General features: G+C 44.4%; 3 protein-coding genes across 4 annotated transcripts; 1 reads left to right on the forward strand and 2 right to left on the reverse strand.

Moving 5' to 3' along the window:
• Positions 1-1,445: 1,445 nt before the first annotated feature.
• On the reverse strand, positions 1,446-11,773 carry LOC127308911 (DDB1- and CUL4-associated factor homolog 1). Of its 2 annotated transcripts, XR_011746435.1 has the most exons (15): positions 11,386-11,773; positions 10,327-10,417; positions 10,114-10,230; positions 9,857-10,026; positions 8,937-9,747; positions 8,728-8,825; positions 8,213-8,636; positions 7,510-8,106; positions 7,237-7,419; positions 6,678-7,130; positions 6,148-6,258; positions 5,665-5,783; positions 4,018-5,584; positions 2,002-3,027; positions 1,446-1,923 (listed from the first exon to the last, which is right to left on the reverse strand). XR_011746435.1 is itself a non-coding variant. In XM_071821395.1 (14 exons), exons 1-14 carry the CDS (start codon positions 11,616-11,618, stop codon positions 2,338-2,340), a joined length of 5,664 nt encoding a protein of 1,887 aa, XP_071677496.1. In that variant the 5' UTR covers positions 11,619-11,773; the 3' UTR covers positions 1,925-2,337. The 2 variants fall into 2 exon arrangements, 1 of the variants encoding a protein (XP_071677496.1); XM_071821395.1 differs by lacking the exon at positions 1,446-1,923 and having other exon boundaries at positions 1,925-3,027.
• Positions 11,774-15,030: 3,257 nt separating this feature from the next.
• Positions 15,031-17,237, reverse strand: LOC127310797 (mitochondrial metalloendopeptidase OMA1-like). Its single transcript, XM_051341434.1, has 3 exons — positions 16,641-17,237; positions 16,121-16,134; positions 15,031-15,274 (listed from the first exon to the last, which is right to left on the reverse strand). The coding sequence occupies exons 1-3, from the start codon at positions 17,235-17,237 to the stop codon at positions 15,031-15,033; spliced, it is 855 nt and encodes a 284-aa protein (XP_051197394.1).
• A 240-nt stretch (positions 17,238-17,477) lies between these two features.
• Positions 17,478-22,442, forward strand: LOC127308910 (U4/U6 small nuclear ribonucleoprotein Prp31 homolog). The gene is made up of 9 exons (XM_051339825.2): positions 17,478-17,621; positions 18,317-18,367; positions 18,476-18,538; positions 18,649-18,786; positions 19,482-20,374; positions 20,538-20,608; positions 20,693-20,795; positions 21,395-21,470; positions 21,967-22,442. The coding sequence occupies exons 2-9, from the start codon at positions 18,365-18,367 to the stop codon at positions 22,072-22,074; spliced, it is 1,455 nt and encodes a 484-aa protein (XP_051195785.1). The 5' UTR covers positions 17,478-17,621; positions 18,317-18,364; the 3' UTR covers positions 22,075-22,442.
• The last annotated feature ends 1,070 nt before the right edge of the window (positions 22,443-23,512 follow it).

Genomic DNA, 23,512 nt, shown 5'->3' on the forward strand with positions numbered 1-23,512 from the left:
GAGGCGGATGGTGCCGCCGCAGGAGGCGGAGAGCGAGCGCGCCCGAGGCGCGAGGGCAGAAAGGAGGAGGATGAAGGCCTCCGTCACGCCACCCAGCTTGTAAGCTGGAGTGGAATCCTCACGCGTACAGGCCGCCCGCATCGAGTGAAATCCACGGCCCCGACGGCGCGTCGGCGAGGAGTCGCCGGCGAGCCCGCCGGCCCCGTACGTATTAGGATAGGAGTAGTAGATTAAAAAAAATTAATGGCTACCGTTTTAATGAAGAAAAGTTATTTCTGCCTATGACATGCGGGCCATGGGCGGACAAGGGGCGGACTCGAGCGGCCAGCCGTCGGCGTCCGCGGCCACGCAAACTCGTCTCAGATTTGGGCCGGGTTTGGGTCGTCCCGGACGCTGCGGCCATCCGTTTTAGGGATGGGTTCGCGCGCTGGGCTGGTTTTTTGTCCGGCTCGACCCATCCAAACGCGCGGGAGTGGGATGAGTCGCTCGGTTGGAGATACCCTAATGACTCATATTTGTCTACATCCGTACATATCTACATATTTTTAATGGCATACGCTAGGGTATAGCCGGCTGTAAAAACTGGAAGCAACAGCATCCTTGGCCAGCCGATCTAGTTAAGTGAGTGAATCCCGCCTGTCCGGTCATGGTACAAAATCGGTCTGTATGTTTCATGTTTTGTTTCAATGTACGTAATATTTTCTCGAATATTTTTTTCCAATAGCCTTTTCAAGTCGCGAAGTGATGATGCAAAAAAAAGTCCACCAAATGGTACAAAATAATTTCAAACGTAACACTTTTCTAGGTATGCATTTTGTAATATTTATTTCCAGTGTATCTAACATTTTTCTCTAACTTATTCAATATTATAGGAACAACAAGTGAGTGTGTAACATTGGTGCAATCTCTACGTCATATACGTACAAAATCAGTGTACCACTTTGCCCATACTAACACATCAAAAATTACGTACACATGTAACAAATTCCAATGTGGTATGTAACATCGACAAAAAAATCCTAGAAGGGTTGATTTTCCCCAACATTCATGGAGGTGCCCATGTCCGATTCGAGTTTGCCATGAACAATCTATCACGCCATAGGTCCGGTGCCGCCAGATCGGGTAAACCGACCAACTTCGGTCGGTGGTGGAGCATCCACGCAATCGGAGTCTTCACCGCCGCCGCGCATGTGTTTCCTCGTCGGCGTTTGCGTGTGTGGCGGTAAAGGGCCGACGATTACTTTGGATGTATAATAGCTGCTCATCCTGTTCACCGCGCCTAGCTAAACGGCTGCCGTTATTTAAGGTGCAATTACACGTCTTCAGGTGTAGAAACAGTGGCTGGGACTGGCTGCCCGTCCTTCTCAACAACTACGGCGAGGTCCAACCCTCCTGCTCCCTTCGGTGGGACGTGATCCACGAAATAACTGCTTGCTACATCGAACGACAGAGGCAAAGGGGTAATATATTAGCCTTCCTCTCAAAAAAGGATATTGCCACCCCTGTTTTGTGGTAATATATTAGCCTTCCTCTCAAAAAAACAAAGGGGATATACAAACTATCAAAATTTACACAGGTTCCTAGCCCAGTGAGTCAGCCTGGCTCCCGCCTGTGGGTTTTGTTCTCTCACCGTCAAAAAAGATTACACAGGTATGCTATAATTGCTAACGCACTGTAAATTTCCTCCTCGGACTTGCTTTAACTTCTCACCATTCATATGCAGAAAGTTGTCAGATCAGAAGAAGAAAAAAAGGTGCCAAAAGAGCCGCACGCAGCCCCTGCTAACTTCTACTTGAAAAGGACAAAGTTACAGAAGATGTTTCCAGGAGTCCCGATCTTCAAGGGTAGATCACCTTTAAGGCACAGCAAAGCAATTTTACTTCAAGAACTCTATGAACATAACCACAAACAGTGCACATTGTACTGCAAGAAGTACATAGGATTGCATTAGTAAAGGTTACGGGATCACATTTAGACTGGTGATGAATGTACATAACATACCAAATCTTTCTGCCTTGGCAGATCTTTGATAGTAGTTCTCTTCAATAAGCGCACACTGTAGCCTACCCACTTATTTATCTTCGAAAATTCTTTGTAAGTTTCTTGTGCCATCCTTCAATAAGCAGCTACCTTAAAGCTGAAAGTGTGTTCAAGTCATTAATGTGATTCAACATCACACCGTGTAGTGGAGCTCATTGCGTGGACCCAAAACTTTGGATTGAATTGAGAACTTGGATTTGTGTGCGCGAACCAAAGACAATCGGTGTTCTGATCCTAGTCATGTTCCTGCATCCAAGCGATGTCATCGCCACTGTGCTAAAACAGAATCATCTACTCTTACATGATCCAGGCTTCTTCATCACCGCTGCTAAAGGATTCGATCATATCGCTCTCATCACCATCACCGCCACCCATGATCTCCAGCAGCCCTTCTCCCACATCGAAGTCTCCTTCATTGTCATCGTCGTCATAGTCATCCTCGCTATCCATATCCTCATCATCGTCGTCATCACCGCCACCATCATCGCTGCTATTGCCTGGATCCTCGTCAGAATCTGTGTCCCCAAGCGACCCAAGGATAACATCAACATCCGACTCGTCGTCGTCTTCATCATCGTCGTCCTCTGAGTCACCTCCATCCTCTGGATCGGAATCATCATCAGTTGGTCGTTTCCTGCCAACTTCGAATAAGCGAGCAGAGGAGAACATCTCATCAGGATTATCCATCGCAACGACTCCAAGAAGGGAATCGTTGGGCTCAGTAGCAAGATCAAGGACACCACGGTCTATTTGGACAGTTGCAATATCTGAGTAGGTGACGGCATCGATCGTGCGGAATGCAGGGAACAGAGGATGTCTGACCCTACGAGTATTAATGGAGGATGTCACATCCTCAAGATTGCGCCTAAGGATGGCGTAAATAACATCACCCCTGCCATTGAATTTGATAACTGTCTGGTCCAGAGAAGGGACACTCCTGAGAAGCTTAAATTTTCTCAGATCCCACACCTCTGAATTTAGGATCACCTGCAAAACAGTGTGGAAAGAGATGAGAAAATATGCACCGTAGAAACAAATTCCTCCCAAAGTATTTTGGCAAATGTAACATACAGCTAGTAATATCACACTCACCTTGCTGTTGCCTTTTATTATTAATAATATAAGGGTTAATATATTTGAATTAAGTCTGATCTAATGGTTATAATACATGGTTTTGAAGGCGTTAAGGCATCTTAAAGTGGTTAGGGGGCGCTCTGACGCCTAAGCGACGCCTAGGCGCCTAAAGCAGTCGATTTTCCAAGGCGGAGGGCGGGCGCCTTGACGCCTATGCGTCGCGCTTTGGACGCCTAGGCGCCTAAAGCGGTCAATTTTCCAAGGCGGAGGGAGGGCGCCTTGACGCCTAAGCATCGCCTAGGCGGCGCCTTAAGGACACCTTTAAAACCATGGCATGATAATATTTGAAGACTTTTCAGTGCAATATAAACACATTCCACAATAATTAGCTTACTACCGTGCACTTCTCTTACTATACTTACGAATTTTCTTGCAGAATACTTACTGAGGTCATTTATTTGGCTTGAAAGATAAGAAAAAACTGACTCGTAAAAATCAGATTGCAAAAGATATATGGCACAGTTACTGAACAGCCTGCTCAAGTTGCCGAATTTAATAGCACAGATAGCACAGATGAGTATGGCCAACAAGAACTTGTTAGGTGTAAAATCCCAGAAGCACAGATAGTGCATCTAAAATATATTCATAAACACAATTCCTTCTGTACAAAATGACTTACGAATGACTAAATGCCTTGTCTGTGAAGAGGGACAGTTGTGGTAATGCAGGAAAAGTGGAGGTCATGTGAGGACGAAAATGCATGCCCCTTACAAGTTTAAAGGAAACTACATGTTTTGCATTTTGAAGCAGGGAGAGTAAAGCTTCTTCATGGCCATGCTAAGAAATGGATAGAAATAAACGAAACAAGAGAATACAGTAACTGTTGTCCAAGAAAATAATTACCTCATTTCCAGCAGGATGGAAGCCACCACCACAATAGTCTGTGAACTGGTCAAACTTATGGATAGGGTCCGGACTTCGTCTATCCCACAGGACCCCATTCCACAACAACATATCATCTGACGGACTGAAATGTATGACTGGATGTGCATAACTACGGCCTGAACCTGAAAGGTTCGAGTTATCAGGAAGCTGCATATCAATATTATGTGTCTGCACATCATACAATAGAACCCCCCGGCGGCTTGCATCAGTAGAAATGGCGGCAAATGATGTCCCAGCATGATTAAACCTAGCAGCTTTGCAATCCTCAAATGTGTGCAAAGGTCCTGTAGAGACGGCGAAAGCATCCCAGAGCTTAACCTCGTTTATGCTAGATGAGAGAATCAGCTCATTTCCACCAAAAGATGTTGTTTCCACCACTGTAACAAGATTTTGGTGGCAAGATTGCGTCTCTATGAGACCTGCAGTATTGTAGTCAAATATTTTTAATTCACCAGTATGGCTTCCTGCCGCCACTCGTGATGCACCTGTAATAAAAGTCATGCACGTCAACAGCGAAGACTCATCACGGCAAACACGGCATGGCTTGAACCTGCTGTATATAAATTGACGATCCCTGCGAGGTACTTTGATCCCACTGAACTCCCTACTTATCTCACGGCTTCCAATACGGGCAGTTACATTTGGTGGTGCACTAATACTGCGACTAGGCTCAGGACAAACATGAGGGTGCACCAGAGAGACTGGTGGCAAAGTTGTTATTGGAGCAGGACACTGGCGATGTTGCTGTTTCAAATATTGTACAACCAGTGAGTCAAGTGTCATGCGCTCCAAATTTCCTGACTGCTGATCATTTGCACCAAGATGTGGTGTGCCTGTTACCACTCCAGGCGTGCCTTGGGAATCTTCAAAGTTCTCCGTGGAAATGCTGTTGAAGTTTGTCCTTCCTGGATGAAAAGTGGCAGTCGGAGAATCCACTGCTACAGACAAGCCTCTGCGAGTAGGAGCGGGAGTTTTGAATACAGGAGATTGACATGATTGATCAGCTATTGCAGGCCGCTTTGCTACCGACGCTGAACTAAGGTCCATATCCACAAGCTTCCTCTTAAGTGGCAACGGCATTGGCGTTTTATGCGATGTCTCTTCATGTCCAGTATTGGTAGTAGTAGCAGAGCAAGTTATATTGTCCACATTTCCAGTAGGTACAGGACTTCTCAGGCTATTGCTTGATCTATTACCAGAAAACGAAAGAAAGGGTTGACCTCGTTTAGAAAAACTGGATGAGAAGACCAGTGCCTTCTTCTTAGACGAAGGCACAACAGAATCTGATCTCTGGCCATCTTGATCTTCAGCTATTATTGTTTTGTTAGTCGGAAATCCCTGAACACGGCCAGAGGGCCACTGTTGAACTTGAACAGATGATGGTTCCAGGGCAACGGCCTGGTGGACAGGTGGCACTGCAGCAGTTGACTGCAAAGGTGCAAGGTCAGCCTCCTTTTGCAACATGGCTGCAGTAGCAGCCAAGCCAGATCCAAGGAGATGTTCATGTATCAGTTGCATCAGTTCCCTACACACACAAAAAGAAGAGCAAATGTAGGATCGTGGAGCTGGGAAATAAAAGGAGGAAAACACTACACAGAGTCAAACCTGGATTGGTATGAGATAGGAGTAGCAGCAGCTATGCCAGCTCGCTCAATGCGCTTCAACGCTGGAGCAGCAGCATCAGTTGCTGCTAAGGTTGTTTCTTTACCAGAATTTGTCAAGACCTATCAGGCGAAAGAAAAAACAACATAGTACTCATTCAGCCAATATTTCCCATTTGAGCGGTGCAGCATGAAACTACAGCATATTAGGCACACATTAAAATCTCAATATTAGGGGAGCCTATCACATAAAACATAACTGGATAACATCTAAGGATCACAAGTAGTTTTCCCTCCTTAGAACTACTTATAACTTTCAAGCACCTGTTTGATTATACAATATTCCTAGTAACCATTGAATACTAAATAGCTACAAAAAAACAGCGTGCTCATTGACTTGATGAACAGCAAGATACCAGCAAAAAAAAACTATACGCATAAAAATTCTGAGCAACTAAAAAAACAGAACATGATAGGCGTTTCTTACTGCAATAAGTTCAATTGCCACTTGGGTCAGTTCATTTATCCATCTTGCATTATCACTTCCAGATGTCTGGGTACTGGTATCACGAATCAATTCCGACAATTTCTTCCCTACCTGAAATAGCATGTCAATAGTTACTTACTTGCCTAGAAGGCAAACCCACAAAAAAGAAAGTTACCTACAAGACACGTATGTAAAGAGAGGATGAAAGAAGTATATCAAAGAGGGGCAGTTCCGTCCATTTTCATCTCATAGCATTTTTCACAGACTAACAGAGAAAATGAGAAGGAAAGGAAAAGGTGAAAATGTTTAGCCAACTGTCCCACAATTAGGTTTGAATAGGTAGTGTTGTTTGACCTTAGTCAAACCTCATTAACTACACTATTACTTTCTGTACAGGACTTACATTTCGAAACCCTATATGCGAAAGTGAGGGAGTAGTCGCTAGATGTTACTGGTTACTGATATTATAGACATGCAATAGTAAGACAAAACAGAAGAAAAGAAGTGCATTGTTCTGCAGTCCACGATACCTGGAGCTTTGTCAATATATGAGCAATTGCATCATCTCTAGCCAAGCCAAGCAGTACACGACAGGCAAGGGCTCGAATAAAATCAATAGCCACAGGAGGTGTAACCATCCGAGTACTAAGAAGCTGCAAGAGAATCTTTATACCATTATTGGCTCTGACTATTTCTCGAGCTTGGCGATACACTTGTTCCAATTGAGCAGCAAGACCAGGACCCCCAGCTCCTACGCCTAGAGATATTCTCTTATCACCAACAACTCCAGATGGCACTACAGGTGTGCCAGATTCACCTTGGTTCGCTGCTAGATTTCTTTCTGAAGTACTTTTTTCGGCATTCCTGTCTCTGCTTTCTGAACAACTCCCAGGTTGCTGATTAGCAGTTGAGGACGGCTTGTTGCTGATCGACGGAGGGGGGCATACAAGATTGACAAGCACATTCAATGCTGGACATAGCACCTAGTACACAAAGCCGTCAAAAGGTTATTTACTTGGACGAAATTTGGCAAATACTGTCGCATTTGTAAAGCTTAGTTGATGCATAGCTTGAGAAGGGAAAACACACCTCTGGATCAACATAGCCAACAACACTGTTCGCTATATCAAGTAAAACAGTCATACCAATGCGGTTGTTACTTAATGTAGCATGCACCATCAATTTGCGGCTGTGTGGCATAAGTGTTATGATGTGAAGAACTCCAAATGCGTATTGAGCCAAGTCATGAAGATATCGATCAGCAGGTAGACTCTGAAACAGGTTGTTATGAATTAAATCAGCTTACATATGAACACTTGTTCTTCTAGAAAAAGGTAAGCAAAAACAATACCATAGTTTTACCTGGCATAACTCCATCATCGTTATATGACCATTAGAGGCCAAGAATTTATCCATCACAGGCCAGCGAGTTCTCACAAGAGCAGGTCCTAACTTTCTATCCCGCTGGATCTGACGGAAAATAGCATCCATAGCCTCATTGCCGATGTCAAAAGGTTTGTAACCAGCTCTTGCACTGGAAGTATTCCGAGCAATACTACGGATACTCTTGCTTGGCCGGATGGAATCAACAAGCTGGAGAAGATGAGCTCTAAAATATTGCCGTAGTGCAACACATGAATGATATGCAACCTGCTTTTCTGTTGCAGTCAGAACTTCAGCAGGCGATCGATCATTCCCTTGATTCGCATTGGACGATCCTAATGCGGAGTTGCCACCAGACCTTACAGATGCAGCAACATGTAAAATATTCAGAAGTTTTTGCATCCCATCCTGTGCATCAAATGAGTCCAGAACAGCTTTGAACACAAAAGCAGCAGCGAAGAATATGGCAGCATTTTTTCTAGCTGACTCTTGTGGGCACTCTAAGAGTTGAAGCGCTAGTTCAACTACATTGTTGAGTGTGTCAGATGAAAGTGCACAAACACGCTCCATGGTAGACTGCAAAAAGCAAGCACGCTTAGCAATAAGATAAATGAACAGTCCGGGGAAAGTGACAACAGATCAACAGACAGCATGACCAGCCAGTTTAGGTTACTAAGTTTACCTGGAGGGAACCAAAAGTAAATAAGCACGCAGAAAGAGCAGTATATGTCTGAGTAATTCTAGGGACAGAGAGGATCTTCTGAATACCACCCCGATCAACAAATAGCGCAGCAAATTTCCGGTGGGCGGCCAGGGCACAAATTAATCGAAGAATTTCATGAAGTAGAGCAAAGTGGCCACATCCCTCCTGGTCTTTGATGCCCCGTTGCAATAATGCGAGGCAAACATCAACACCCTTTTCATGCAGAACAGGACCCAAAGCTTCAACATACTCTCCCAAAACCTGTAAGCACAGAATGCTATATTTTTCTCTAAGTTGCAAGAGCTGCTCGTAGTCGGGGGTAACAAAATCTTCCAAATCCTGGTCCTCGCTGATTTTCGCAGCTTCTTCAACCACATGCTCCTCATTAACTTGGTCAGAGCTTCTGTAACACCAAATAGAATTCAGAGAAGGAACGATAATATAATGAAAAGAGGGGGAGGAGAAAGAGAGAGAGCACGTGTTTCTTTCATTACCGTGAAACACTAGTGGAGATGGCAGCATCAACGACAGTAGTTGCAGCTTTCTCAGCAGCTAATACAACTGCGTCACCATTATTTTCACTCTTCCAAACCTTCAAAAACACAGTACATCAAAAATTACTAACACATAATGAAGCAGAAAATGAATCAGGGTTACGTAACTATTGCTATTTTAGAAAGTCAAAAGATGTCTTTTTCCATACCTCTAAAGCGGCAGATTTCACAAGCTCAGCAGCAGCATCACCTGCTGCTTTCACAGCTTCCTCAGGTGCATTTGCAGATCTGGCTTCCGCTTCTGCAGCTCTAACTGCCTTCAAAACAATGTCAGTTATATCCTTCAAGCCAATAATGCAATCCCTGAACCGGTCTTCATACTCCTCTTTCGATATAGCAGTATAAGCCTCAAGGCCTGCAGAGCTATTGTTCAAATCGATTGCTTTCTTTGGGTCCTCGACTTTAGCCGCATTCTTGTCTTTGCTAGCCCGATTTCCAATTCTCAATCCTGAGGTTGGTGATAAAGGTGTCCGCTCACTCTCAGTCAAGCTTTCAGCTGTTTTGCTTTCCCCTCTTAGTCGAGACCCTGTACGACTCAGCTTTCTCTTCAAGTGTTCATCTCTCAAGCTTTCACATGGAGGATGCTTTTCCCCATAGACTGTCTTCATATCGGAACCAGTTGAGCGCATTAGCCCATCTGCCTGCGGCATATCAACAGTGTCATCCGTCAATCGTTCGCTATCTGCTTGCCTCATCACAACACAAGGAGCAAGGTCCTTTTCCGAAGTTGGGTCAGTCAGTATTCCATCTCCAGCCCTAGTTCCGTCCAATACAGAGCTGTCTTGAACAAACCGTACTTTGCTCCTGTTCTCATCTCTACCCCGAGGATGCTTGGTACCTAATAGGAGATTGGCATCTTTCTGTGAAGATGTGACATCCCCAGAGACTTGTGTTCGCAAAAAATGCATGAGCTTGGCTGATACCCCCATGTTTAAGACATCTTCTACCAATTGCCCACCGCTGGTGACGAAACAAAAATGCAACAGTTAGTTTATTAACTACATCAGAAAGACTGCTGAAGAAATGAAGAATAGCATGCAATCTCATCCGATAAGCCATGACACAGTACCTATACAACGCCATGGAAAGCAGCCCAATAGCATATGTTCTCAGCATCTCGGTATCTGTTGGTTTTTTACCACTTTCTACATGCTTCCAGTCACAGGCTTCACCATCTTCCCTTATCCAGTTCTTTAAATTTGCAATAGTAGCATCTTCAAAAGCATGCGGAAACTGCGGCTGCGGAGACAAACATAAATCAAGCTAATAATACAGGTATCATGATGAGAAACGTAAAACAGTGTGTGCGGAGGGTGGGAGCCTTACCACCCATGCATTGTGGATGCTCAGGAGCAGCCTGGCAGAAGCGCAGCGTACTGCCACTGAGTACGACGTGTCAGACAAGAACTTGCAGAACACAAGGTCGTAGAATTCATCGTTCTCCTGCCAACAAAGGTTGAAGCAACAACGGTTAGTCGCAGCAGTTAACAATAAGGCTCAGATTATCGCCGATGCAAGCAGAGAGCCCGAAGTACGCACCCTGATCAGATTCGCCAGCTTGCCTATTGTATGGGAACCCCTCGTGTTTGCGTTGTTGAACGCCGGGTCACTTGCGCACTCCTGCAGATGCCTGCGGGGGGTGTGGACATAGCAATTGTTAGCAGAAAGGAACATAACTCAATAGGGCATTATCATCTATGCATCTCGCTAATGCAGGTGCCTTCATGCTGTGCCATGATGAAATTAAATAAAACAGAGTGGCACATAGTCTACAGCAGCGGTTTTTATGCATGGTACTCGCAAGGGGCAGGCAGAAGGGATTGTCTTCAGTTTTTATTGACCACTCCACTCAGACGGAGTGCACTTAGGTTGCCCAGACAGTGAGGCATCCACTCCATGTTCTTATACCTTGCGTGATTCCAGCAACTCCCTAGCTCACAAACGGCATAATAAATGCTAAGGAAACAGAGCATCTACAAGATTTTCACAAGAAGAATAGCTGTGGGTGTCCAGGAAGCTGTTCCAGTAACAGGGGCGAAGAAGACAAGATCCTAACACGCTAAAGACCAACTACTACTACTACTCTGGAATCGATTTTCCTAGCAAGCGGAGAGCAAGCCCTGGGAACCAACAAAGCAATCGAATCGAGCAGAGTGATTCAAGGGGCATTGGCACCTATAAAGTGTGCACATTATGTTTCAATGTGATATAAAGATCAAACAAAATACAGAGTGATGCGCAGTACTGCTTTTATGCATGACACACTGGCTAGCACAGGGGAACATATATTTGTTTAGTTTTGATTGTCCGCTCCAGTCAGACTGGGTGAACTTAGCTAGATTGAGCAGACAGCTAGAGAACCACTCCATCTGTTTATGCCTTGCGTGATTACGGCGACGTCCTAGCCCGCGTATCTGAGGGAATCTGTGTGGCGAGTGGCCTGCATGCTGTTCCAGTAACAGGAACGAGTTTCCACCTCTCTCTCTCTCTCGGAACGATTTTCGTGGCCAAGAAGAGGAGCGAGACATAGAAGCCAATCATCCAATCGAGCGCGAATTATAGAGTGGAAGAGAGAGAGGGGAGGGGAGCGGGGCATACCTGGCCTCCTGGTCCTCGCAGATGGTGGCGAGGGTGTGTATGAGGCGCGGGTTGGGGTCGGCCTCCTGCCCGACGACCCGCGAGATCAGCGCCTGCGCGCGGTCCAGCAGCGCGTCCTCCTCGTCCCCCTCCTCTGCCTCGGCCTCCTCCGGCTTCTCCGGTTCGGCGGCGGCGGGAGCAGGTGCCGGCGGCTCGGCGGCGGCCGGGAGTGATGCCGGCGGCTCGTCCGCCATCAGAAGGAGTAGGTCGGCGGGCGTACGAGCGGGCTAGGGTTAGGGTTTGCGTGCGGGCGGGCTAGGGCGGAGACGGAGAGGGCTAATGGTGGCTGAGGAAAGAAGGTGGAGGAAAGAGAAGAGAAGAGCCGAGCCGGTTGCGGCGCGCCGCAGGTGGGAGAAGGAGGAGGAAGTTTCTAGTAGCCAGGTTTCCTCACGAGGCTGTGTGGGCCGGATTCGCAGAGGCCCTACTACCAGCCTTTGACGGCGAGAAGATGCCCGGCCCGGCCCGGCCCGGCCTGGCCCTTGTTGGAGCAACACGTTTCTTTTCATCGCCCGTTAGCTGGGTATAATCCCCATCAAACTACCATAATTAGGGTAACAGTCACGTGCTAGTACCAACACCGGTAATTTCCTCACGTAAATACCACTCACGAGGCAGCTCATAACAGATTGCGCAGAAAGTTTCGGATAGTGTTTTAACACCTGCGGGCCCACTGTCAGGTGCTGACTAGGACAGGCGGCCGCCGCGAGCCGTTGACGCTCGTTGGGGTTTAGACCCTGGCGGTGCGACCGGTCGGAACGAGCCGCTCGTTTCTCCCCTCTCTCTCAGTGTAGTTCGTCCGCGTCTCGCGCGGCGCCGCTTCACCATGTCGTCCTGGGAGGATGGAGAGAGCAGCGAGCGACGACGGCATGCTGTCGGAGTTCGCTGAGGGCCACGGCCTCAGTCCTCGTCCGCCGGTAAGTGCAGGGTTAGGGTTTCACTCGTCCGATTCGTGTTTTTTTGCAGAGGAGCTTCGATTCATTGATACCTCCTGGACTACATGTTTAGATACTGCTTTACATTTTCTATCAATGTTTATGCTTTACATTTTCTATCAATGTTTAGGCTGAGGTGATGTGTGGCAAGATTCATTGGGTAGATGGTCCATGGCCAGTTGAATTGAGGCAGGCTTTGTGCAAGCTTTGGTTGCAGTATGAGAATGAGAGTGACTCAAGAATCCATGGCAATGTGGAGTATGCAACTAAGAATTACCGGTTGATTTTGGCAAATAGGATTTAGAGAAGAGGAACTTGGAGTTGCATAAACAGTTGGGAAATGCTTTGGAGTATGTTTCAGAGGTAACCATTGATGACCTGGAGCTTGAGGCTGCAAAGAGGCAGAAGGCAGAGCAGGGAGTTGCTAGTGTGAAGAAATTAAGAAAGGAAGAAACTGGAGTGCTTTATTGCTACTTTTCTTGAAGAAAAGAAGAACCTGGAGTGCCATGTTGCTACTTTGAATGAAGAAAATAAGAAGCTGGAAAGCTTTGTTGCATAGCATATGATCAAGTCATTTATTTCGTTTTGCTACAAGCTTTAAGATACATAGTAAGCTAATCATTCGACCATGAGATCATGTTAATCAACTACACCGGATGGATAATTTGATGACATCGAACACTTCATAAATGGGTAATTATAAAAGTGGCATTAAGTATTCGTAAAGTATAGGTTGAAGCACGTGGATCAATAGTGGGATTTGTCCATCCAAATGACTGATAGATATACTCTGGGCCCTCTCGATAGAATGACATCCAATTAGCTTGCAACCATGTGACTAGGTCACAAGGGATGTCATATCACGGTACGAGTAAATAATACTTATTGGTGACGAGGTTGAACTAGGTATAGAGATACCGATGATCAAACCTCGGATAAGTAAAGTATCGCGCGACAAAAGGAATCGGTATCGTATGTTAATGGTTCTTCCGATCACGAAGCCATCGTTGAATATGTGGGAGCTATTATGGATCTCTAGGTCCCGCTATTAGTTATTGATCGGAGAAGTGTCTCTATCATGTCTACATAGTTCGCGAACCGTGGGGTGACACACTTAAGATTTTGATGTCGTCTTAAGTAGATATGGAATATGGAATGAAGTTCGAATATTGTTCGCCAACAAATGTAACAGTGCACCATATACCTGGAGTTAGCTGGATCGGGTTGTATTCGATCATGCACGCCCATGATTTTATTCTAACCGTTTGGTTCCGGAGGGAGTGGCACGATGCTATATTATTTGTTGCCATTAGGCGACATTTTGCTCCATGGAGAAGTCAGAGGCTGAGAATATCATGAAGACTGGATTGAAGGACTAGCAATGGAGATTCGAGTCTCTGTGTTGTTGGTGTTGTAGGTTTCGCAACAACAGTATGTAAGTTGGTTGCGGCAGCACATGTGAAGCTCAGAGTCTTACCTTTCAGGGTGAAAATCTAAGTTATTGCCTTAATTTGTTGTGTCTGGTAATGACCTTGTTGGAGACATTATTTTCGAGTGCGTGGACTATCTTCACTGCGAAAATCTAAGATCTATGATCGGACGACGGCGGCTCTTGTGCAATATTTTCTTCTTGGTGGCTTCCCTTTTAGAGAGCCCTTTTAGAGAGCATGGAGTTCAGGTGTTGTCTTGGTGGTGATTATAGTGTTGTTTGATAGGGTTGAAATATCGTAGCGGATTTTTTTAGATTTTTTTTTATTTTTGCATTTGTATTGCTATAGTGTATTACAAGGTTTAGGAAAGCGGAAAGCATAATCGGTGCGGTGGCCTTCCGCTTAGAGCCTATGCATTTAGTGCGTGCTTAAGCGATGCTAAAGCATTCTTGACTTAGTCAACGGCAGGACCAAAAACTAGCGAAAATCAGGAATTTCAATCCAAAGAATAAGTATTATTTGAACAGAACAGTGGAATAAAGATAGCTTACCGAATCAGATCAGTACACAACAACACAAGTACACAGTAGATCGTATCATACAATCATAGATCAATTGTTCATACTTTCAGTTTTAGTCTTTTAGTCCAGCATAACGATTCAGAATTCAGGAATCATATCATATTAGGTATATCACAGAATTCAGAATTCAGAAATCGGATCAATACACAACAAGTTCACAACATAAATTCAGAAATCATAGTACGTGTATTACCGACCAGAATTCAAAAATCATACTAGGAAAAAAGAATATCACAAGATTGGGCGCGCTAAACCCCTCGCTCGCGCCAAAAGTTACCGTGTCCCGACAATTTCCCGTGGGCCCAAAAGGTACCACACATAACGCTTCGGGATTGTTTTTTCAATGCTCTTGCGTGCCTAATCATGATTTTTCAAAAAGCGTAATGATTAATCGCGCCTAGCGCTTAATTAGCCGCTTTGGCCCTAATCGATGCGGTACCCCTCCGCTTCACACTTCATCGCGCTTAAGCGACCGCTTTTTTCCGCTTTCCCGAACCTTGGTGTATTACGTTGTTCCAGAGGCTTGATGTAATTAGTATCTTCGTGATATTAATATATATTCCCTTTATTAAAAAAATCCAAACTTCTCTTGGTAAAAAATACATCCGAAAGGTACAAATCTTCAAAAGTTAATCTCCAAGAATTACCACCATAAGGAAAACGTCAGTCGGCGCATTCCCTCATGCAAGCATGTTTGTGGTATAGCTCCAGCGCCTCCTCCATGACCTTGCCCTGTGATAGTAGCCGTGATATTGTCTTCCAGGAAGGGCGAGAGCCGATGTAATCATCCCATGGTGAGTCTTCGACGATCTCCCCTAGCTTCTTGTGGACACCGAGGGCTACACGTGGATCAAAACCGGCAGCAGCAAGCAACATGAGTCCGATGTGATCTGCCTCTATCTCTTTCCTAGAACGTACGAGTGAAACACATGAAATGGGTGACATACCTTCTCTAATTCAAAATGTAAATACTTTTAGGACATAGCCATAGTCTTGAATATGAGATGGTACTTTTACTATAATTGTCTATGCAAACATCTAGAATTATATAACAAATCTTATATTTTGAAACACAAAAGAACTTATTTTGGTTGTTCGTATTTTTTTAGCTAGAATTCCCATGAGGATGAAGGAAACACTATATGTGGTTAATTTGGCTAGTTAACGGGTATGTCAAAAGTGAGATGTCAGAAGTGGATTAGTATATACCTCCGTGAGAGAGGGAGTAGCTTCCCCAGCTGGAACGGAATAAGACACTCCACGAGTTGACCGAGATCTAAACAATGCAGGGCCGGTCCTGAGTTTTCGGGACCCGGGGCGAAACCGTATTCGAGGGCCCCGAAGTGTACATTCTTAGATACAAATTCTTTCAGTGATGGTGGTAGCAAAATCAATATTCGAGGACCCCGAAATGTACAAGAATCAGTAATATTGGTATAAAGCACTAGCTTAATAGATTTTAAAAGAAAATCAGCGATGTTGGTATGAATATCAATTGCATCCTATAATTCCTTACCGCTTAGTAACCGGAAATGAGCGCAAAGGTACAAAGCTACTAGCCTAGGCCGAACGTGGAACTTACAAATCCCAATAATACAAACCTAAATAATGCAGTACAATCAGTCTATTATTAATGATCTTGTTGAAAGAAAGAATACTCAATTTCAATCGCATGTATGTTTCTTTATAAATTAACTATCACTAGATCATCATGGAAAAATTAGGGCATAGGCTAGAGAATTACATTACATACCTTTTCTCAGTTCTCTGCAATCACGCAGTTCGTTGTGGCCGCCAATCTGGTCTTCTCTCAGGCCTCGTCTAGCGCCGTGGGACAATCATGGTCTGGCGGCCCTATGTTGTTTGGAACTGGCCAAAGAAATCAGAGATCTCGATGATTATGAATAGAGAGCGGGCGGGTGCAGGGACTACGGTCTACCCGAGATTTACCGTCAGCCCCCGCCTAGGCCACGATCAGCTAACCCCTCTCCACTTCACATGGGCTGATCTGTATGGTTCTCCGATTGTGTATAGAAATTTGGACCAGCCAAACTAGTGGAGTATACATAACACAAGTATATCTGGTATCTGAGGGCCCCTTACTTTTCTGGGCCCAGGGCGGCCGCCCCTCCCGCCCTGCCCCAGGGCCGGCCCTGAAACAATGCCTTGTGACAACGTGCCCGATCTACAAAAGAAGAATATAACACGTGAATGGCATCCAACCCGAATTCAAAATGCAAACATCCGTCGTCCAATAAGGAAAAAAGACCTACCTCGTGCGCAAGAATAGTAGCAATCTCAGCATCGGTGTCGAAGAAGTCAAGCATTCCAGTGTAGATTACAATCTTGCCACTCCAATTGCTATATACTTGGACACGCTTATTTTTTACGATAAACACCCCCCAGTTGAGGTCTCCGAGATAACCTGTTTGTGGCTCTATCGTCGCCACCGTTCTCTTCTTATTTTGGTCCGAGATGTTCAAAGAGGAGTCGCATGGGGTCTTGGCAAGGAGCACTCGATGGATGCCGCCGATGATATCATTGACGATAAGACGGGCGCGAACGGTGCCAGGGTGAGACGGGCCAAGGATGTTGTCGCCGTACATCTTCTTGATACTATCAATGGCTAGCCGGGACTCATCCGGACAATCCGTCAGGGGGAGCACCCAGTGTACACGGTAAGTGTAGGGCACGATCTCCTTCTTCCAGCGCGCGTCGGAGGCGATGACCTCATTCGGCGGGTTGCGAACCGACGGTTGACTCAACAAATCAGAGGCCGGTAGAGATGGAGGCACAAGGCGATGGTAGGATGCCTTTGGGCGGAAGCACGAGACCTCGGATGGCGGCGATCGCGGAGGGGCGGTGTGCATGAGATGGTGGTATCGGGAAGAGGTCGACGGCTTGTAGCGGCGGAGCAGGAGCGAGCGCGAGTTCCTCAAAGTTTCTCATCATGGCCGTGCTCAATCTGAACCGACGACGATGGAACGGGAACGGCCTGGATTCGGGCCCAAATATGGTTTCCAGCCCAGCGAGTTTTTTCCAGCCCAAACAAATTGATCCTTCGTTTACTCCGGACGGGAATTTTAGCCCGGCCCAACCCGCCCAACCCTTCCTCCCTCGTCTGGGTTTTTTTCTCTCCCCACTAGACCCGTGGAAGAATATCCACGACGCGGCGACGGCGACGGCGACGGTGACGGCGACGGCGACTTCCCCTCCACCGCCGGCTATCTCTTCCGTCGGCGACCTTCTCCCCGGTACGCCCCCTCTCCTACTTCTCATCGTTCCCATCTCGTAGCTAGGTTTCACAGTAGGGTTCTTGGTTGGAGGAAATCTTGGGGAAAGATGGGGAAAACCGGTGCAAGGAGATGTCCCTGACTAAATCATGCCCTGTCAAGCAGCTGGCAACGAGGTTACTGGGTAGGGATTTTGCCGATTCAACGAAGTTACTGGATAGGATGATATGCTGCGCAGAAAACGAATTTGCACTTCTTTCTGATGATTTGCAGGATATTCTTGTGAATTTAGACTAGTAGTATATATAGCTCCTAGAACAATCTCATACTGTTTTATGTCTCTATGCATGTGATAATTATTCTGTTATAAATACAACCGAAACAACTATTTCTAGCTTCGCAATGGATATGAGCATTAGATACCAGGGGTACAGAGTTATTGCGCTGGTATAGGGCAGGATATATGTGCTGCCAGGCTTGCAGTCTAGGCAAAGTAAACCGAAGCGAACTAAATATTACAATACAAATTAAACTGTGACAACAGTTTTCTGTTTGTGCTAATATGCATAATGATTCATCCTTGTTCTAGATTAGTATTTTACTTGCAGTAGCAGTATCACTCTATGTTTGTACTTTATTCCAGTGCCCATTCGGCCACTACATATTTGGTGTAAGTGCAACAGACCTGATCATCCTCTTCCTTAATAACTTGCTAGGTCTAGCCTGGAGCTCTTGCTGCTTTAGGGAAAGCTTGGGCCGAAATTATGGTTAGTTTCTTTCAGCTCGTATCAAACAGTTGCTTAGTTTTAATTTGCAATTTATTTTCGGATTTGGCCAAGTGTCTCATGTTTCTGAATGGTGTTATATCATCACAGGCGAACCTTGCTGATTCTTTCTTGGCCGATCTTGATGACCTGTCAGACAATGAAGCCTATCCTGTGAGTTGATTGTTCTGTCTGCTATGTAGAAATATTTGAGAATATATTTGCCGGGAATCTCTTAATCTATTCTCAACTTTTTTTTGACTTGTTTTCTCAAAAAAATTCAGGAAGAAGACAATGCCGAGGCAGCGGGTGTGGATGAGGATGGTGATGATGACATGCTTGACCTTGAGGCCCTTAATTATGATGATCTAGACAGCGTCTCAAAGCTGCAGAAGACGCAACGTTATATTGACATAATACAGGTATGTTATCAAACTCGTAAATCTCCATTAACCTTAAAATACCCCTCTCTTGCGTAGATCTATGTTTATCTGGCAAAAGTGAAGCCTTTCTCGTGCTGATAGAGTAATCAGGCACTTAGAAGATGCTGCACAATATTCGCACTAGAACAGTGCTTACTAGTTTATGAAGAAATCTTACGTAACATCTGTCCATAAAAAGATGTCTTAGATATGTCGAAGTTTTGATGTATGTAGACACTATTTAGTGTATAGATACATCCAAACTTAGACAAATCTAAGACATCCTTATATGGGCAGAGGGAGTATTTATTTAGGAGACCCTCACGGTTGATTGCTATTTTCACATCTGATCCACAAATGTTGTTTTAGATGTAGTAAGGGTGCAAATGAAAGTTTTATAGTGTGCTCAGTGTTACAATTATAAAACAAAGAGACCAATGAGGGACTAGACACTAGCACCTTTTTTTATAGCAAGAGTCACCTGTGTGCGCTTGCGTTGCTAGCCAACTGAGAAACACTCAGTTCATGGTCAATGCTACAATGGTTTATGCAGGAAGAGCGTTTCCATTGAATTTGATCATGTAGGGCATGCAGCTCTTCATATGCAATTAGCCTTAGGCTGCATCGCTGCAAAAAATCTTCCACTAATCCCATCCATGACAATATTATTAATAATAAACAGTTCATTTTTGCAGAAAGTCGAAGGAGCACTTGAGAAAAACATAGACTTATCTAATCAAGGGTTCATTCTAGAGGAGGATCCAGAGTACCAGCTTATTGTTGACTGCAATGCTTTATCAGTAGATATTGAGAACGAGCTCATTATAATCCACAATTTCATACGTGACAAGTATAGGCTGAAGTTTCCTGAGCTGGAATCCCTTGTTCATCATCCGATTGATTATGCTCGTGTTGTTAAGAAGATTGGGAATGAGATGGATTTAACTCTTGTGGATCTGGAAGGGCTTTTACCTTCTGCAGTTATAATGGTTGTCTCAGTTACAGCATCAACAACTAGTGGGAAGCCTCTTTCTGAGGAGAATTTGGTAAAAACAATTGAAGCATGTGACAGAGCCCTAAATCTTGATGCCGCAAAGAAGAAGGTGCTTGATTTTGTAGAGGGCAGAATGGGTTACATTGCACCAAACCTCTCTGCCATTGCTGGCAGTGCTGTTGCTGCAAAACTGATGGGAATTGCTGGTGGTTTGGGAGCACTTGCAAAAATGCCTGCTTGCAATGTTCAATTACTTGGAGCAAAAAAGAAAAATCTTGCTGGATTTTCTACTGCCACATCTCAGTTTCGTGTTGGCTATCTTGAACATACAGAAGTATTTCAGAGCACCCCTCCAGCCCTGAGGACACGTGCTTGCAGACTTATAGCTGCAAAGTCAACTCTAGCAGCAAGGATTGATTCAATTAGAGGTGATCCAACTGGAAAAGCTGGTCGGAACTTGTTAGAAGAAATCCGTAAGAAGATTGAGAAGTGGCAAGAACCACCTCCTGCAAAGCTTCCAAAACCACTTCCTGTTCCAGACTCTGAGCCTAAAAAGAAGAGAGGCGGTCGACGCCTTCGAAAAATGAAAGAAAGGTAACTGTTCTCAGTTGTTCATTTCAAAGAATACATATTGAGCAGCCTCATATTTATTTTGTCTTAAATAAACTACTTATTTGTCTTGTTTGCTGAAAAGTTATTAACAACATACATATACAGTATTGTATCTTGCCTTAATTCTGGGAACTTCATTCTGCAGATATGCGGTGACTGATATGATGAAGCTTGCAAACCGAATGCAGTTTGGTATACCGGAAGAGAGCTCATTAGGTCAGTTAGTATTGACATGATGGCAACATTTTGTTAATTACACTATGAATTAATATTGACTTGGGTACATCTTGTTGTCACCAGGTGATGGCTTGGGAGAAGGTTATGGCATGCTTGGGCAGGCTGGAAGTGGGAGGCTACGTGTCTCAGCTGCACAAAACAAACTTGCTGCTAAAGTGGCCAAAAAGTATGTTTTATTTTGTTTTCACACAGTATCTCGTTTTGCTCTTTTTTGCGCTTTGTCATTAGATGTTAAAGCATTAACCACACGACAATTACTTAGCTCTGCAATGCAGGTCTTCTGACCTTTGCTCCTCAAAACATAGTAATGTAGTGGAATTTGTTTTTTCCGACTCTTTTATAGTTCAACACTACCTGGTTCAAAGTACTAGAAGAAAATGTCCAAAGTAGTGGAACTTAGGTTATCCGCAATTTTAAGATATAAAGACAACTGTACATCAGCTAGAACGGTTTCGCACAGCTCTGTATTCACTATATTATCCCTAATTCCAATAGCTTGATATTTTCAACGTAGTGCTTTATGTTTTATACCATCCTTATGTATAGGTTCTCTGACAATTGTTAGGTGGGTATTTGCACTGATATTTTACTGTTAAGTATAATTTGCACCATGTACCGCTTCCAGTGGCCAAGTAGTTAGTGTTGTATGAGTTCATCTGTAACTCTCTCTATCTTCATGTTCCTGTTTCTGTTTTACTCCTGACCTCTTTCCTGATATCGAGCACGGCAACCTCTCTTTGATTCCATATTACTTTCCAATATCAGATTCAAGGAGAAGAGCTATGGTAGCAGTGGTGCAACATCTGGATTGACATCTAGTTTGGCCTTTACACCAGTTCAGGTGAGTTTTTTTCTTCTTCTTTGGTTTACTTCAAGATAGATAATTGGTGTTATGCATGACCTTTGGCCGATGCAGTTGTGGGGCATTGTATTATGGCTGCTAAGGTGCTAGCTCGCTATAGAACTTTTATGTTGGATTTGCATAGTTGTCTTTTAATTTGTCATGTTTGAGGTATCAGAAAAGGTAGTACAACCATATTGTTTTTAACTTCTTGTTTTACTACAAGTTTGTAGAGTTTGCTTCCATGAATTCATCATGAACATCTGTTGACATGTTAGTTCTACCTAATGCTGCTGCATAGCATTGCATGTTATCTTTCTTGTAAATAAATCAGGCGCTATATGGGTTTCTCTAGTGTGTAAATTAGTAGGTTCTTATGCATTGACACATTTATACTTCTCCATTCCTACCTATGCTTACTTTTTGAGAGATTAATCACATAGAATCCCTGCTATAGTTCCATTTTTTTTTAACAGACAGCTGTTTTCGCTTACAGGGAATAGAGCTGTCAAACCCACAGGCCCATGGAAACCACCTTGGAAGTGGAACCCAGAGCACCTATTTCTCCGAGACCGGCACATTTTCGAAGATCAGTAGGCCCTGAGGTTACAAGTTAAGATCAGAAGGACCCGAGCTTAGAAGGGAGCATAGTTTCTTGTTCACAGAATTTTGTCCCATTGTCTGCACAACTGTCAACAACTCTTGGGACGAACTAACGCAAAACCAGTGTAATATTCTTAATCTATTTCTGAGTCCGATGCACAAATTCCAGGAAATATCGCGAGGTTTGAGCATTAGTATAGTTGGTGCATTACAACATTAATGTCTGAGGTCAGACACAAAAACCATTACCTATGCTCTTGGCCTGGATAATCATTCTAGTTACGCCTTGGAAAGTGGGCTCTCGAACTGTTTGTGTTTTTGTTGGGGTCCTAATCGTTTATCTTTTCAATAAAATTGATTTTATCTTAATCGGAGTTCGGAAATTACGTGAGAAGAGTTTTTAGTTCTCGAAGAAAAGTGAATATTTGAATTGTTTCCGCCAAACCGGTGCCATGTCCGGTTCACCGATCCCACAACCGGATGGACCGCTGCTTACTGGCTTGTGCACCGGGTGTCACTGGTCGCGATACAGAGCTGACTCAGTAGCGTTCTGGCGTACAGCCCGGTCGGCACCGACACATCCGGTGCCTGACCGGGTCGCGATACATAGCTGACTCAGTAGCGTTCTGGCGTACAGCCCGGTCGGCACCGACACATCCGGTGCCTCACCCGGTCGACTGGACCTTGCACCGGTTCTACCGGCGGCGCACTGATCGATCGGCATGTGGACCGGTCAACCGGACTGTGTGCTAAACCATCTAATCCCTGGTCCGATTTCACCAACTTAACTGCAGAAACTTCTCGCCCATATTGGGTAAACCGACCTATGCAATATAACCGATCTGAAGGTGGACTCTCAGACCTAGCCCACTAGAGTCAATGTCCCACCATGTACGGGACGACCTAATAGCATCCTGGTCATATTTTTTTGGTTTCTTTCCTTTGTTCTTTGAACCATTTTGTTCTATTAGTTAAGTATAATTTCATTTTTTTCCTTTGTTTTTCTATTTTCTGGAAGCCATGAACATTTATTTGAAACCACGTGAACATTAATTTCAATATTGGTGAACATTTCTTCATACCGGTTTATAGGAATATTACGCATTTCGAGAAAAAAATTTGACTGCAAATTTGATAAAAAATGAGATACACGCCACAAAAATTATACTATCATTTTATCCATATTCAAAAGAAGTTTGCAATACTATACCTTTTATTATATATATATATCTTATTCTCCCTCCTTCCCAAATCAGCAGGCCTATACTATCTCCGTTTCAAGGAATAAGGCGTCCTTGTTTTGCGCGTTTTTTTTTTTGACCAAGAATTACTTCAAATAGATAAATAGTGCTTGTATGAAATTAGTATCATTAAAAAGTTTTTTTCAATACGAATCCAACGATACTAATTACATATATAATAATCAAGATTTTGTTGCT

This window comes from Lolium perenne, chromosome 6, assembly GCF_019359855.2.
Source record: "Lolium perenne isolate Kyuss_39 chromosome 6, Kyuss_2.0, whole genome shotgun sequence".
Lineage (NCBI taxonomy): Eukaryota > Viridiplantae > Streptophyta > Magnoliopsida > Poales > Poaceae > Lolium > Lolium perenne.